This window comes from Ovis aries, chromosome 1 (assembly GCF_016772045.2).
Source record: "Ovis aries strain OAR_USU_Benz2616 breed Rambouillet chromosome 1, ARS-UI_Ramb_v3.0, whole genome shotgun sequence".
In the NCBI taxonomy this organism is placed as follows: Eukaryota; Metazoa; Chordata; class Mammalia; order Artiodactyla; family Bovidae; genus Ovis; species Ovis aries.
The window spans coordinates 23,157,996-23,170,856 of NC_056054.1; the positions used below are offsets into that span (position 1 = coordinate 23,157,996).

General features: G+C 47.4%; 1 protein-coding gene across 2 annotated transcripts in view; it reads right to left on the reverse strand.

Moving 5' to 3' along the window:
- AGBL4 (AGBL carboxypeptidase 4) overlaps positions 1 to 12,861 on the reverse strand; it is a 1,492,749-nt gene that overhangs the window by 135,268 nt on the left and 1,344,620 nt on the right. For both annotated transcript variants that reach the window (XM_060408815.1, XM_060408814.1), the window contains exon 8: positions 7,254 to 7,368. In XM_060408815.1, the coding sequence (XP_060264798.1) occupies positions 7,254 to 7,368 (115 nt within the window). The remainder of the gene's footprint in view (positions 1 to 7,253; positions 7,369 to 12,861) is intronic.

A 12,861-nucleotide genomic window follows, 5' to 3' on the forward strand; every position in this document is an offset into this window, starting at 1 on the left:
ACAAATAGAATACTGACGCACATTTTTTACGCAGCTAATTTTGTTTTCCATTCTATTTTGGACAGTTGAGAATGCTTCCTTCTTTGGCTATTGAGGTGAGCGGGGTTGGTTGGTTACAGCGTCTGTGCATGCACGTGCGTGTGTCCCTATGTGTGTATCTACATGTGTGTTGTTTGTAAGTGTGTGTATGTGTGTGCTGGAAATACCTCCCCTGGTGCTTTACCCTCTGCCATATGTAATGATGATTGCTGTAAAAATCTCTCTGTATATCCCTTCTATGTCTGGTGGACTGTATACATTCTTCAAAAACCTTCCCTCATCACCCCTAGTCAGAAGGAAGCACTCCCTGCTTTCACGATACAGTGTAGCCATGGATTTAATTTGTAGCCGGCTAGGCCTGGCCAGCTTGGATTCATAACCCTGATCTGACCCTTCCTGCTAAGGGACCCGGGGCAAGTTCTTTGGTATCTCTGGGCCTCAATTTGCTTCCCTAATTAAAAAGGGGCCATAATACTACCTCCACCTCAGGGTTGTTTTGAGTGTTACCAGGGATGATATATATAATGTGTGGTTAGTAGGCACTTAGACACTAGCTCTGATGATGTCCAGGCTTCCGCAGCATGACACACACCCCTCTAGTACAAATACTGGGCCTCTTATTGCCAAAGGCTGCCTCTGATCTCCATCTGCTTCCCTAAGGCGCAGCACAGGGCTTGACACTCAGCAGGCCCTTGACAAACCTTAGTTAAATTGGATTTACTGTGCTGGAGCATTCTTTGCTACATAAAGCTCACCAGGGCCAACAGACAGAATGTGTTGCATGTCTGCGGGTTGTAGCAGCATCCGTTTCTACTGCGGGGTCTGCAGAGCCGTGCGATAAAGCTGAATCATTTCTGTACCACCCGTGGAGGTCTGCTCCTCTCCCCCATCTCCGTACTCTCAAGAAGCACTGAGGCTTCCCAAAGATGAGAAATTTCACAGCATCCTAATATCTTTTGGGTAACTGTGTATTTTATGATGACTAATAGGCAATTACTATGGTAATGTTGCAATTCAGCATGTGTGAGGTTTGGGAAATGAGAAATTATGGGTAACTATGTTGGACTCATTTCTATGGTAACAAAAAGTAATTGTCATTAAATATCAGTGATACGGAGGCTGTACCTGGTAATTATAGATTTTTATGCCCAGAAACATAAATAAAACCAATAAATTTATTCAAAGGTCTACGACTGTTTACTTATACGTGACTCTATGGAATACACAATGACAAGCACCTAATTAAGAAATGCAAACGTAATGCAGAGTTTCATATTGTCATATAGAGATGGAGAGTCTGTTTCTCACCTGCAAGGAAAACTGCACATCACCCAGGCCCCGTGGGGTACAGGTAGGGATGGAGGGGTCTCCTGTGCAAAGGAAGTGATGGGGAGGAGGAGGTGATGGAGAGAGAGAATAAGGGCGGCACTGTGTAGGGATGGCCAAACTACTGCAGGACGGTGAGAGCCACCAACAACCACAGACCTACTCAGCCCGTCACCCTGGACACCAAAGGCCTGCCAACCTCTGCCTTGTAACTCTTGTCTCTATAAGTACCTGAAGTTACAGTGTTTATCCCTCTATCCTTCCAGGCCTGAGATTCCCCTCCTAAACCTCTCCAAATATGCTCAAATTGCATTGATACGTTATACCACTATTTTTACATTGTGATAAAATGCACATAACACAAAATGTACCATTTTAATCATTTTTAAGTGTACAATTCAGTGGTATTAAGTATGTTCACAATGTTGTGCAACGATCACCACCAGCTATCTCCAAACCTTTTCCTCTCCTAAAACTGAAACTCTATATCCATTAAACAATAACTCTCCTCCCCCAGCTCCACCAGCCAGCCCTTGGAAATCACCATTCTACTTTCTGTCTCTATGATTTTGACTACTCCTAAGTACTTCGCATTAGTGGAATCATAAAATATCTGTCTTTCTGTGTCTGGCTTATTTCGCTTAGCATAACGTGCCCCGGTTCATCTGTGCTGCGGCTGTGCCATTCTTGACAGAGCCCATCTCCAGCGCCTCTGCTAAATGATAAGTATCCTGCACTTCGTTTTCCTCTTCCAAGAGGGCAGAGGGGAACTGAAGCTGGGGAGAGAAGGGTCTTGCCTCAGGATGAGAAGGCTCCAGAGAGTAGGGAAAGCTAGCCTGCTAGTTCTCCGCTTCTGTCTCCAGCTTGTAGGACACAGGCAGTGTCTGGCAGTGTAGAGAGCCCTGAACACACCAAGGGACCTTAAACACAGCTCTTCACCTCTGCAGACTTGGTTTCCCCTTTGCTCAAATGGATATAATAAAAACTGACTTTCCTTTCTCAAATAGTTGTGGTAATGATCCAAGGTGGTTTCTAAGTGTAATGCCCTGTACAAGAAGTAAGTGTGGCTCTGAACCCAAAGTTCACTAAATCATTAGAGCAGCTCATTATAGTGTTTATGTCACAATAGCATAAGGTCAAAACAACTAGGGTTAGGAGGCTGAGTTGCTGAAAGTAAAGGGTTGGGAGCTGAGGGCATCTGGTGATGATTGCTCTACCTGTGAACACAGCTCCAGGCAAGAATACTGGAGCAGGTGGCCATTTCCTGCTCCAGGGGATCTTCCCAACCCAGAGATCAAATCCATATCTCTTGCACTGCAGGCAGGTTTCTAAATGTCTGAGCCATTAAGGAAGCCCCTGTGCCATTTCCTAGTTACTAAGCGCTGCTCTGGAGTTTATTGACTCATTTGGATAGTTATATATCAAAGGCTGGTTCTGTCCTGGAAACTGTGCCAGGCTTTGGGGATAAAGTCCTGACTTCAGGGAGCTTACGATCTAGAGGTGGAGACAGTCATTCAATAAATAAGCACATGATTACAAACTGGGGAGAGGGCTGTGAAAGGATAATTCAGAGTGCTCTGAAAGAGTGTAATGGGAAACCTGATTTATATTGGAGAATCTAGGCAGCCTTTCTGTGTGTGTGTGTGTGTGTTTGTGTGTGCATACATGTGTTTGTATGTGTGTGCATGCATGTATTAGTCAGTCATGTCTGACTCTTTCTGACCCCATGGACTATAGCCTGCCAGACTCTTCTGTCCATGGAATTCTCCAGGCAAGAATATTGGACTGGGCTTCTATTCCCTTCTCCAGCGGATCTTTTTGACCCAGGGATTGAACTCATATCTGCCGCATTGCAGGCAGGTTCTTTATCTTCTGAGCCACTAGGGAAGCCTGGCCTTTCTGTGAAGTGGCCTTAAACCTCAGACCTAAACTGAAGAAAATGGCCAGTGTTATTAGAGTGTAGTAAGTGAGACAGAGACAGCAAAGACAGGGTTTCCCTGGTGACTCAGTGGTAAAGAATCCACCTGTCAATGCAGGAGACAGAAGTTTGATCTCTAGGTCAGGAAGATCCTCTGGAGAAGGAAATGGCAACCCACTCCAGTATTCTTGCCTGGGAAAATCCCACAGACAGAGGAGGCTTGTGGGCTATAGTCCATGGGTTTTCAAGGGTCAGATAGAACTTAGGAGCTAAACAGCAAAAGTCAGACAGACAGTATAGTTGGCCTGTGTTTTCTTTAGATACCATAATACTGTTGCTATCTCCTGTTACACCAGCTCCTGTTATAGAAGGCTGCCAGAGAGTGTATTGTGGCTGCTGTAACTCTGGTTCTCTCTACCCCTCCCATAATCCAGAGTCTGGGAGCACACATAGGAGTCTAGTAAGTAAACACTGCTGCTCTTTTATATAAAGTACATCATCTATCATAGGACAGGTGTCATCATTGCCCATTAAATGCTAGAGTGCACCTTGTCTATTTTACTATAAATACCATGGTGTTGGTACTTGTATTATTAAATATAGGGCTTCCTTGGTAGCTCAACTGGTAAAGAATCCACCTGCAATATAGCAGAGCCCGGTTCGATCTCTGGGTTGGGAAGATGCCCTGGAGAAGGGAACAGCTATCCACTCCAGTATTCTGGCCTAGAGAATTCCATGGACTGTGTAGTCCATGGGGTCACAAAGAATCAGACACCTTTGCATGGTCAAAGCTGGGAAATCTGATGCCTCTTTCTAGATTCGATTACATGGTTCTTTAGCATAGGAGAAGAAAAAGAGAAGGAAAAAGAGGAGGAGGGGTGGGGGGAGAAGAGGCATTTGGAGGGCAAGGAGTAGATTTTTATTATTTGCAAGCACAGAAAGCTTCACAAAGATCCTTCTTCACAGAGTTGCTGCTAGCATTGAGACAATCATGTGAGTGCCTGACATGGCACTGGGCAGAATTCTTGGACTGGCATTTTCCAGGTGTTTTATAATCCCTAACCTCCCTGGGGACAGGGTGGTATGAAGGTGGTGGTAGAGCAGGTGAGGGGTGGTGGGGAAAGAGGTTTCCTTGGGAAACACTGAACACTATATTCCCCTCTTGGGATTCCTGTTAACTAGCATATTCAAAATGGAAAAAGCTTAGTGTAGAAGAGAGTTTTTAACTTTGCCTAAGTGTATGTACTCCTGCCTGGAAAATCCCATGGATGGAGGAGCGTGGTAGGCTGCAGTCCATGGGGTCGCAAAGAGTCGGAGACGACTGAGCGACTTCACTTTCACTTTTCACTTTCATGCATTGGAGAAGGACATGGCAACCCACTCCAGGGTTCTTGCCTGGAGAATCCCAGGGATGGGGGAGCCTGGTGGGCTGCCGTCTCTGGGGTCGCACAGAGTCGGACACGACTGAAGCGACTTAGCAGCAGCAGCAAGTGTATGCTTTCCAGATTTACTTGAGCTCTAAAACCATTCTTCCCCTGTAATGCCTGGGCAAGTCCCACCAAACCATGGGACACTGAGCTGTGGCTGGTAGGGTAGCTCTGTGAGGGGTTGGCCTACAGAACCTCTAAGGTACCTTGAAACTCTCCTTTTGTAGACTTGATTATTATTTTTCACATCCCCCAAATATTTAATGGGGAATTTTCATGATTGACTGGCTTTTTGTTGCTACTCAGAGCTGTTCTGGCAACAGGATTAATGCCTGTGGTTATAGATTTTCTTCAACTCTTATAATGAGAATCACATACTCTCGCTGGGAGAAGGCTGAGATTTTAAACTTCAGTACAGGACCATTTCTGAGGGGGTGGAATTCTTTTATCCTGAAAGGCCCAAATCACAAAACTTGGACAGCTTGGGGACATATAAAAAGCAGTTACCTCCCCATCACCACCCCCACTGGCCATCTGAAGCCCAGAAAGAGAAGGCATTTTGGCCAAGGTCAGAGACCTCTTTCCAACTGGTCATCCCAGGACAGCAGATGATGACATAAATAAGTATGTGGAATGGACAGTACTGACCTCTCTCTGACCATGGCTGCTCTTGTAATTAAACAGAAATGTTAACATCAATCAAATGGTCCTTCCACCACCATTATCGCCAATATTGCATTCTGTCCAGGAAAGGTGGAAAGGCACTGCTCCCAGGCCTGCAGCAGCCATAAAACCTGCCAGTGCTAATGAACCATTACTTGAGCCAATTAAGAGGAAGCAAAACTGTCTTTAATTAAGGCATCATGAATCCCATGGGTTCTGTCTAACTCATACCCAGGGGTACTAGGAAGCTTCTGTGGACCCAATTGCCACACTCTGGAAAAGCATTAAACCAGCTCTGTTCCAAAAGGACCTGATAGGATGTCAGGAAATGTGGGTTCTGCTCTGAGCTCTGCCACTGACCTTGGGCAAGTCCCATTTGATCTCTGAACCCCCGTGCCTTCATCAGGAAAGTCATCTCTTTTTTTATGTACTTGTATCCACCAAATTCTTTTTGAGCATCTACTATGTGCTGACCCCTGATGATAGGCACTGGGGAACACAAGGACAATTAAGGCTCAATGTTTTCCCTCTGGTGGTTTTAGGACCATGGGGTCCTTGCAATGGGGTAAGACACATTCAATAGCCAGGCCTGTGGGAGCTCAGAGAAGGGAATGGCCAATTCTTTTTGGGGGGTTGGGGGATGTTTTTCAGAAGAAAAGGTACAAACTGAGTTGCAAGGAAGGATTAGTGAGATGGGGGCTCTTCCCTGGTAGTCAGAGAGTAAAGAATCTGCCTGCAGTGCAGGAAACCTGAGTTTGATCCCTGAGTTGGGAAGATCTCCTAGAGAAGGGAATGGCTATCCACTCCAGTAGTCTTGTCTGGAGAATTCCATGAACAGAGAAGCCTGGTGGGCTACTGTCCATGGGGTCACCAAGAGTTGGATACCACTGAGCAACTAACACAAAAACACACAAAGTGAGAGGAGGACGGGACTAGGAAGACCTGGACAGAGGGCCTTTATGAAGGTGAGGTATCAGGCCCCAACAGGACCTGTGTAAGGAACCAGGCTTTCCTTAGAATGCCAGAGCAATGATTCTAAGGCTAGAGGGTGGGGGGTTAGGCAACAGGTCACACAGAGTCTTACATCAAAGCTGGGGAGCTTGAATGTTACCTTAGGAATTCTAGGACCAATCAGCTCTCAAGCTGTACAATTAGGGCAGTGAAGTTAGTCAATGATTTACTGGTTGTATGACTTTGGCCCAGTCTGTTGCCTCAAAGGTGAAATAAGGCTAATAACACACTCTCTCTCAGAGGATTCAATGTTCTCTCAGCAGATGGTTCCCCGGGCAGTGGAATTTTCAGCTGTAAATTATGCGGCTAAGCCAGGAGAAAGAGTTCAAGATGTAAAGTGCATGAGTGAGTGTGGGGCCAGCCAGTATGCTCACACCAAAGAGAAATGCTACCCACATGATGCAGGCTGCGGCTCTCCTTCATTAATAATCTCCAAGAAGAAATCCAGAAACAAAATGGTAACTGTCATTACCACCATATGCTCAAAAGCACATTCATCGCCACTGTTTCTTTGTGAGCACTGATGCTCACAAGTGCCCTGCCAGGTAAGTAATTATGATCTTAATTATGCAAGAGAAACTGCAGTGCATCAGAGAGGGAAAGTGAATTCTCCAAGGTTACACAGGAAGTAGGCACCAAAACTGATACTAGGTCTCCTGGTTCCTGATCCAGCAAACTGCCCAGGAAACTCCAGCAAGTGACCTCACATGACTGCATGAACTAGCCGAGACCAGCTCATCACATCCTCAGGAGCTGGGGTGAAACTGCCGATGAACTCACGGGTAGTCTGAAAATTCCTCCTCAAAAACATAGCCCCTTTTTCTTCTTGCCTTCATACCACCATCCAAGCATTCTCCCCCATCCCTCACCTGTAATTGCCCAGATAGACACCATCAGGGTTGAGCATGGGTGCAATTTTGAAGACCAGGTGTTCTCGTAGGACACGAGCAATAGGGTGCTGGCTTATGAGGAAGTCAATGATCCCTGGGGAAAAAAAAGAAGCATCTGGGTTAGTGTCAACATATTTCAGGAAGGAGGGAGCACCTTTCCTCAGCTGGGAAAAACAGTGTGAGATCAGAGGTGATTTGGGGGCCTACGTTGTTAGCCACTGTGGGTACATGGCTATGAATTAGGTATTGCCCAGTGAATTTTACAAATAATATCTCTGTTTCCAGGACATAGCTCAAGATGTAATATTGAAGTTCAAGGCTTGGAGGACAGCATGTCCTGCTCAAGAGCACAGGAAAGGCCTCCAGGAAAAGACAGCACGTGAGCTATGCCTTGGAGTCTTGACAGATAGAGATAGGGGAGAGGCAGGATAATTCTGAACAATAAAAGCAGAGTTGCTCCCTAATGGGTCCACTACCAGCTAGCTAAAGGCTGACATTAGTTTGGATGATTGTGGGGCCGAAGACCTTAAGAGGTCTCAGTCCTCATGCGGCTGATGGATACACCAGGAAACAGAGAGAAGTCACAAAAAGAGAGGGAGGTTTTGTTGATACCACCAACTCTACTCCTTTCCCCACTTAAAGGGTCCTCTGTTTCCAGACCCCAGGGCTGGCTGCCTTCTCAGCGTCTCACTAGGACAAATACCACCTTGCCTCCTGGTCACCAGATTTAGGACTGTCTCCTCCATGACTCTTTTCCTATAGTCAGGCAGTCCCTGTGTCTCTTCTTTGAAACTAGCAAATCTGCCCCTCATCTCCATCCCCCTGCCTCTCTTCTGTTCTAGGCCACCATCAAATCTGGCCCGGATGAGAGCAACCAGAGCTGGCCTAGTTGACAGTGAAAACCTCTGGAAGATGCCCTTATCACTACAGCCAGAGGGATTGTCCTGAAGCGCAAACCTGACCCTGTCACCACCTTTGTTGATGTCCTGGCCATGGCCTGCACACATCTACAGGGGAGGAGGTAGAAAACAAGAACAGAGTCTTTGCCCCAACCCTCTTTCTCTCCATGTTTCTACTTATTCCTCGGAGACCTGAAAAATACAGACAAAATGGAACTCTGGCATTCCATGAGACGCCTGCCATGCTGGAAAGTGACAGGAGAGCACACAACCCTTCCAAAAGCACAGAAGGAGAACTGAGAGAGCTCTTCCCCTGCTGGAGAGAGCAGAAAATGTATCAAGGAGAAAGAAGCTTTCTTTCAGAGCTGGGCCCTGACAGATAGGTAGGTTTTGATAGCCAGACAGGAGGAAGCAGCGGGGTAACTAAGAACAATCCATGTGCCCAGTGGCAGGCCCTTAGCTCTTGGAATGATAAGTCACTCTGTGGCACGTTCCAGAGCTGCTGTGACCAGGGAGGGATATCTTGGGCTGAGAATCCATTGGAAGCCGAGAGCCAGTTGGACATCATTTACTGCACAGCTGACATGGCGGTAGACCAGATGCCCTAATTTATTTGTTGGTTTTCATATGAAAGCTGTGGTTTGCCAGTAAATAGGCAGGGTAATGATGCCAAGAACCCTTGTTAGGGGCTAATAATCGCTTAATCTGTCCACTAATTGACCCCAGCTCCCAGGGCAGCCCTCCATCAAGGAGCCAGACAGTGCTCAGGGCCTGGCCATGCTGCCTCAGAGAATGGCTTCTGGAAATGGAGCAGTTCATTGTGAGCCATCCTCCTTCACAGATGAGCAGATTAATTGTGCTGCTGATTAGGCAGCTAATAAGGGGATGAGAGGAAACAAAGCCAGACTGGAGGCTGCAGCCACCCAAAGTGAGCATGGGGCAAGGAAAGCAGAAGTTTTAGACTCAGCTCTTGGCTAGAGGTCAGACTCAGTTCAACAGGAATCTTTCCCATTGAGGAGGAAATTGGGAGATCTTTCACTTTTATTTGGGGAGGGGGTGGTAAGTGAAGAGGAAAATGAGGAGAAATGTCAGAGCAAGAGTGGAGAGGAAATGCTATCCCCCAGTATGGGCCAAAAGTGTGGAATGGACCAAGGAAGCAGAGTGTGCCGACTTGGAGATCTGCATGGACTGGTTGTTAGTTTTCTCTGACAAGTTTCCTCATCCTGACATAGCGGTAATGATCTGGAAGAATTCTGTGGGACTGACTTAGAACTCCTGCATTTTGACTGCTGGTCTCAGCACCTGAACATTGTAATGTGCTCTCATAAAGTCACTTAGATCAAAGGTTGAAACGCAGTGGGGGTAATAAAAATCAGAATGCAGCCTAGAAGTAGGTGTTGTGGTCTGTGGGATCTGGGAACAAGGAAAGTGAACTGGAGACGCCAAAAAACCAGGACTCAGAGAACCTGGGTTCTAGTTTTGGCTTATCTTTAAAGTTAGATGAAAGAACACAGTAATTCCCAAGGATGCATCCCACAATGACAGGTTATGATTCCACCTACTTCATTCCTTTCCCTCAAAGTACCAGGATCCTCATCTGTCAAATGAGGAGAGTACACTTCCTCCTTCTGGGAGACACAATCCACCCCCTGAAGATCAGTCTCTGCCCCTTCAGTAAACAAGGTTGCAGATCCTTCATCAGGAAGGTGGAAGAAAGCAGGACTGGGGGCTAGAGAGGGTGGAGGAAGAGGAGGAAAAGTGGCAGAGTTTGGAAATGGAAGCTGGGTGGCCGACCTCACTGCCCTGTGCCAACCTTACCTGGCCACGATGACCTGCACCAAGCAAACCACAACTAAAGGCTCAATATTGCTATTTCTCCCGCTGTACAGAGCCAGGCACGCATCAGATGCCCAATAAATGCCCATTGGTAGATTAGCCCCAGGAATTCATTTGACCTGGACAAAGTAGAGTGTTAGCTGAGCTGATAATTCCTCTTTCTATAAACATTCACAGGGTCAGGTCCATGCCAGGAGCAGCTTGGCATTCCAAGATGTGTAATAGGTTCCTGCTCAGAGAGGTGCATGGTGGTGGGTGGGGGAGCAGCTCCTACCAACAAAGGCTCTGATGGGAACAGCACAAGGAGCCCTAGGAAGCCCGGGGTCTCCTGACCCAGCCTGGGAGTCAAGAAGGGGTTGTGGAAACTTAAAGAATGAGTAGAGTGAACCAGATGAAAGAGGTGCCAGGACATGGTGTTCCAGGCAGGGGAAGTCTTACACAGAGATTAGGAGATGAGACAGAAGACAACCTGTTTCTTAAGAGAGCTCTTCAGTTCCAGGTGGCGTAGCTTCATGACTAAAGGCGCAGATACTGAAACTGGACTAAATCTGTGGCCTTAAACTCCCTGTTTCTCAGTTTCCTCATCAATTAAGAAGAAGAATAGTATTATAAGGATCTGAGTTAGTTAATGTGAGCAAAGTATCCAGCACATAGGAAGTGTGTTGTTTACTCAGTTGCTCTTATTTGGTTTGGCTGAAGCTGTGGGGTGGGAGGATGTTGAGAGAAGCAGGAGAAGTAAATGGGGGCTTGTTGGTCCTGCTAGAGAATATGAACAGCTCAGGAGAGCCATTGCCAAGGTCAGGGTCAGATCTGGCCTTTGGAGATAGTTTCCCCTGGCTGCAGCCTGGAATGCGGTTTGGAGGGAAGTAATAATAATAATGGATGGATGTCCTGAAGGTGGAAAAGGCGGTAGTAGGGGCACAAACCTAGCAGAGAGCCAGCAAAGATAAAGAGGCTTGCAGTCAGGAACCAGGGTCTGGTGTGGTGGTGACCTGCAGGGGCTCTGCACTGACCAAGACCCAGAGAGTCACAAGGATGCCACTGATGGAAGGTAAGCGTAGCAGATAGATGATGACACTGGTGAGAAGCCTACTTGTCCACCACCCCCAGGAGCAGCAGAAGTCTTGGCTTAAACCATACAACCTTGGGGAAAGGTGACACCAAGATTACAGAGGTTAAGTTTCTGGCCCCTGGCAGAATGGGCCTCGAAATGGAAACTGAGTTCAGTTTTAGAAACGTAAGGAAAGTTGTAGTTTCAGTACCTCTGAGTGTGGGGGACTGAGGCTGGCATCTGCTGTGCGAATCTATCTTCCGTCTATCTTCCAGGAGGGCAAGGACACAGCTCTAGCTCTTGGCCAGGATTTTGTCAGCACCCAGCTCAGCACTGGGGCAAGGCAAATGCTCAGTAGATACATGTGAAATGAATGAATAAAGATGGACCAGGGGATTTCCTGGCCATCCAACAGCTAGAGATCCATGCTTTCACTGCTGAGGGCATGAGCTGAATCCCTGGTCAGGGAACTAAGATCCCACAAGCCGTGCGGTACAGTTGCAAAGAGAGATGGTCCGGTGACAGGTACTATGTTCAGTAGCTGGATTAATTCCATGTTTCAGACAGAGAAACCAAGTCAGGGTGGTGACATCATTTGCTGAGAGTCTCCCAGGGGCCTGACTGGGATTCAGGTCCAGTTCTACTTGTTTCAAAGTGGTAAAAAAATCCCCATCTTTTCCATGAAACTAAGATGGGACGAGCCAGGAGTCTATTTGCATGGGATTTGCAAATTATTTGGATATATGCCTGCATGATTTTTCTCTAGAGAGTTCTGTGTAAAGTATTGCTGCTCTTCTCTGCTAAGAGGAAGGATACACAGTGGGACAAGCCCAGGCTTGAAGCAGGACATTTGGGGTCAGGTTGGGGGGGTGTCTCTGCTGGGCTGAGTGTGGGTCATGTGACAAGAGTCCTCTAGGCTCTACCCTGACTGCCCTTAGCTGAGCCCAAGGACCCAGATTATGGAAACCCAGGAAGGCTGGTCCCGGAGAGCCTGACGTTCACAGAGTCTAAGTTCTAACCCTCCCTTCTCCAACTCCGCCCATCTCACCGGTGAAAAGATAAGCTTGGGAAAGCAAAAGGCCCTATGACAACCCCTTCCTGGATCTAGTTTCCTGCATATATGAGGCTGTATGGGAGACAGCGGGGAGGAGGAGATAAAGAGGAGCTGCGGGATAGAGGAGGGAGGAAAATAGTGAGAGAGAGGAGGGAGGAAGGGGCAAAGGTCACCACTTCACTGTGGGCAGACTTAGCTTGTGCTTGGTCCTGGTGTCCTGGTGGTTGTGTGTGTGTGTGAGTGTGTGTCCTGGTGTCCTGGTGGTTGTGTGTGTGTGTGTGTGAGTGTGTGTCCTGGTGTCCTGGTGGTTGTGTGTGTGTGTGTCCTGGTGTCCTGGTGGTTGTGTGTGTGTGTGAGTGTGTGTCCTGGTGTCCTGGTGGTTGTGTGTGTGCGTGTGTGTGTGAGTGTGTGTCCTGGTGTCCTGGTGGTTGTGTGTGTGTGTGTGTGTGTGAGTGTGTGTCCTGGTGTCCTGGTGGTTGTGTGTATGCGCGTGTGTGTGAGTGTGTGTCCTGGTGTCCTGGTGGTTGTGTGTGTGTGTGTGAGTGTGTGTCTTGGTGTCCTGGTGGTTGTGTGTGTGTGTGTGTGAGTGTGTGTCTTGGTGTCCTGTGTGTGTGTGTGTGTCCTGGTGTCCTGGTGGTTGTGTGTGTGTGTGTGTGTGTCCTGGTGTCCTGGTGGTTGTGTGTGTGTGTGTGTGTGTGTGTGTGTGTGTGTGTGTGTGTGTGTCCTGGTGTCCTGGTGGTTGTGTGT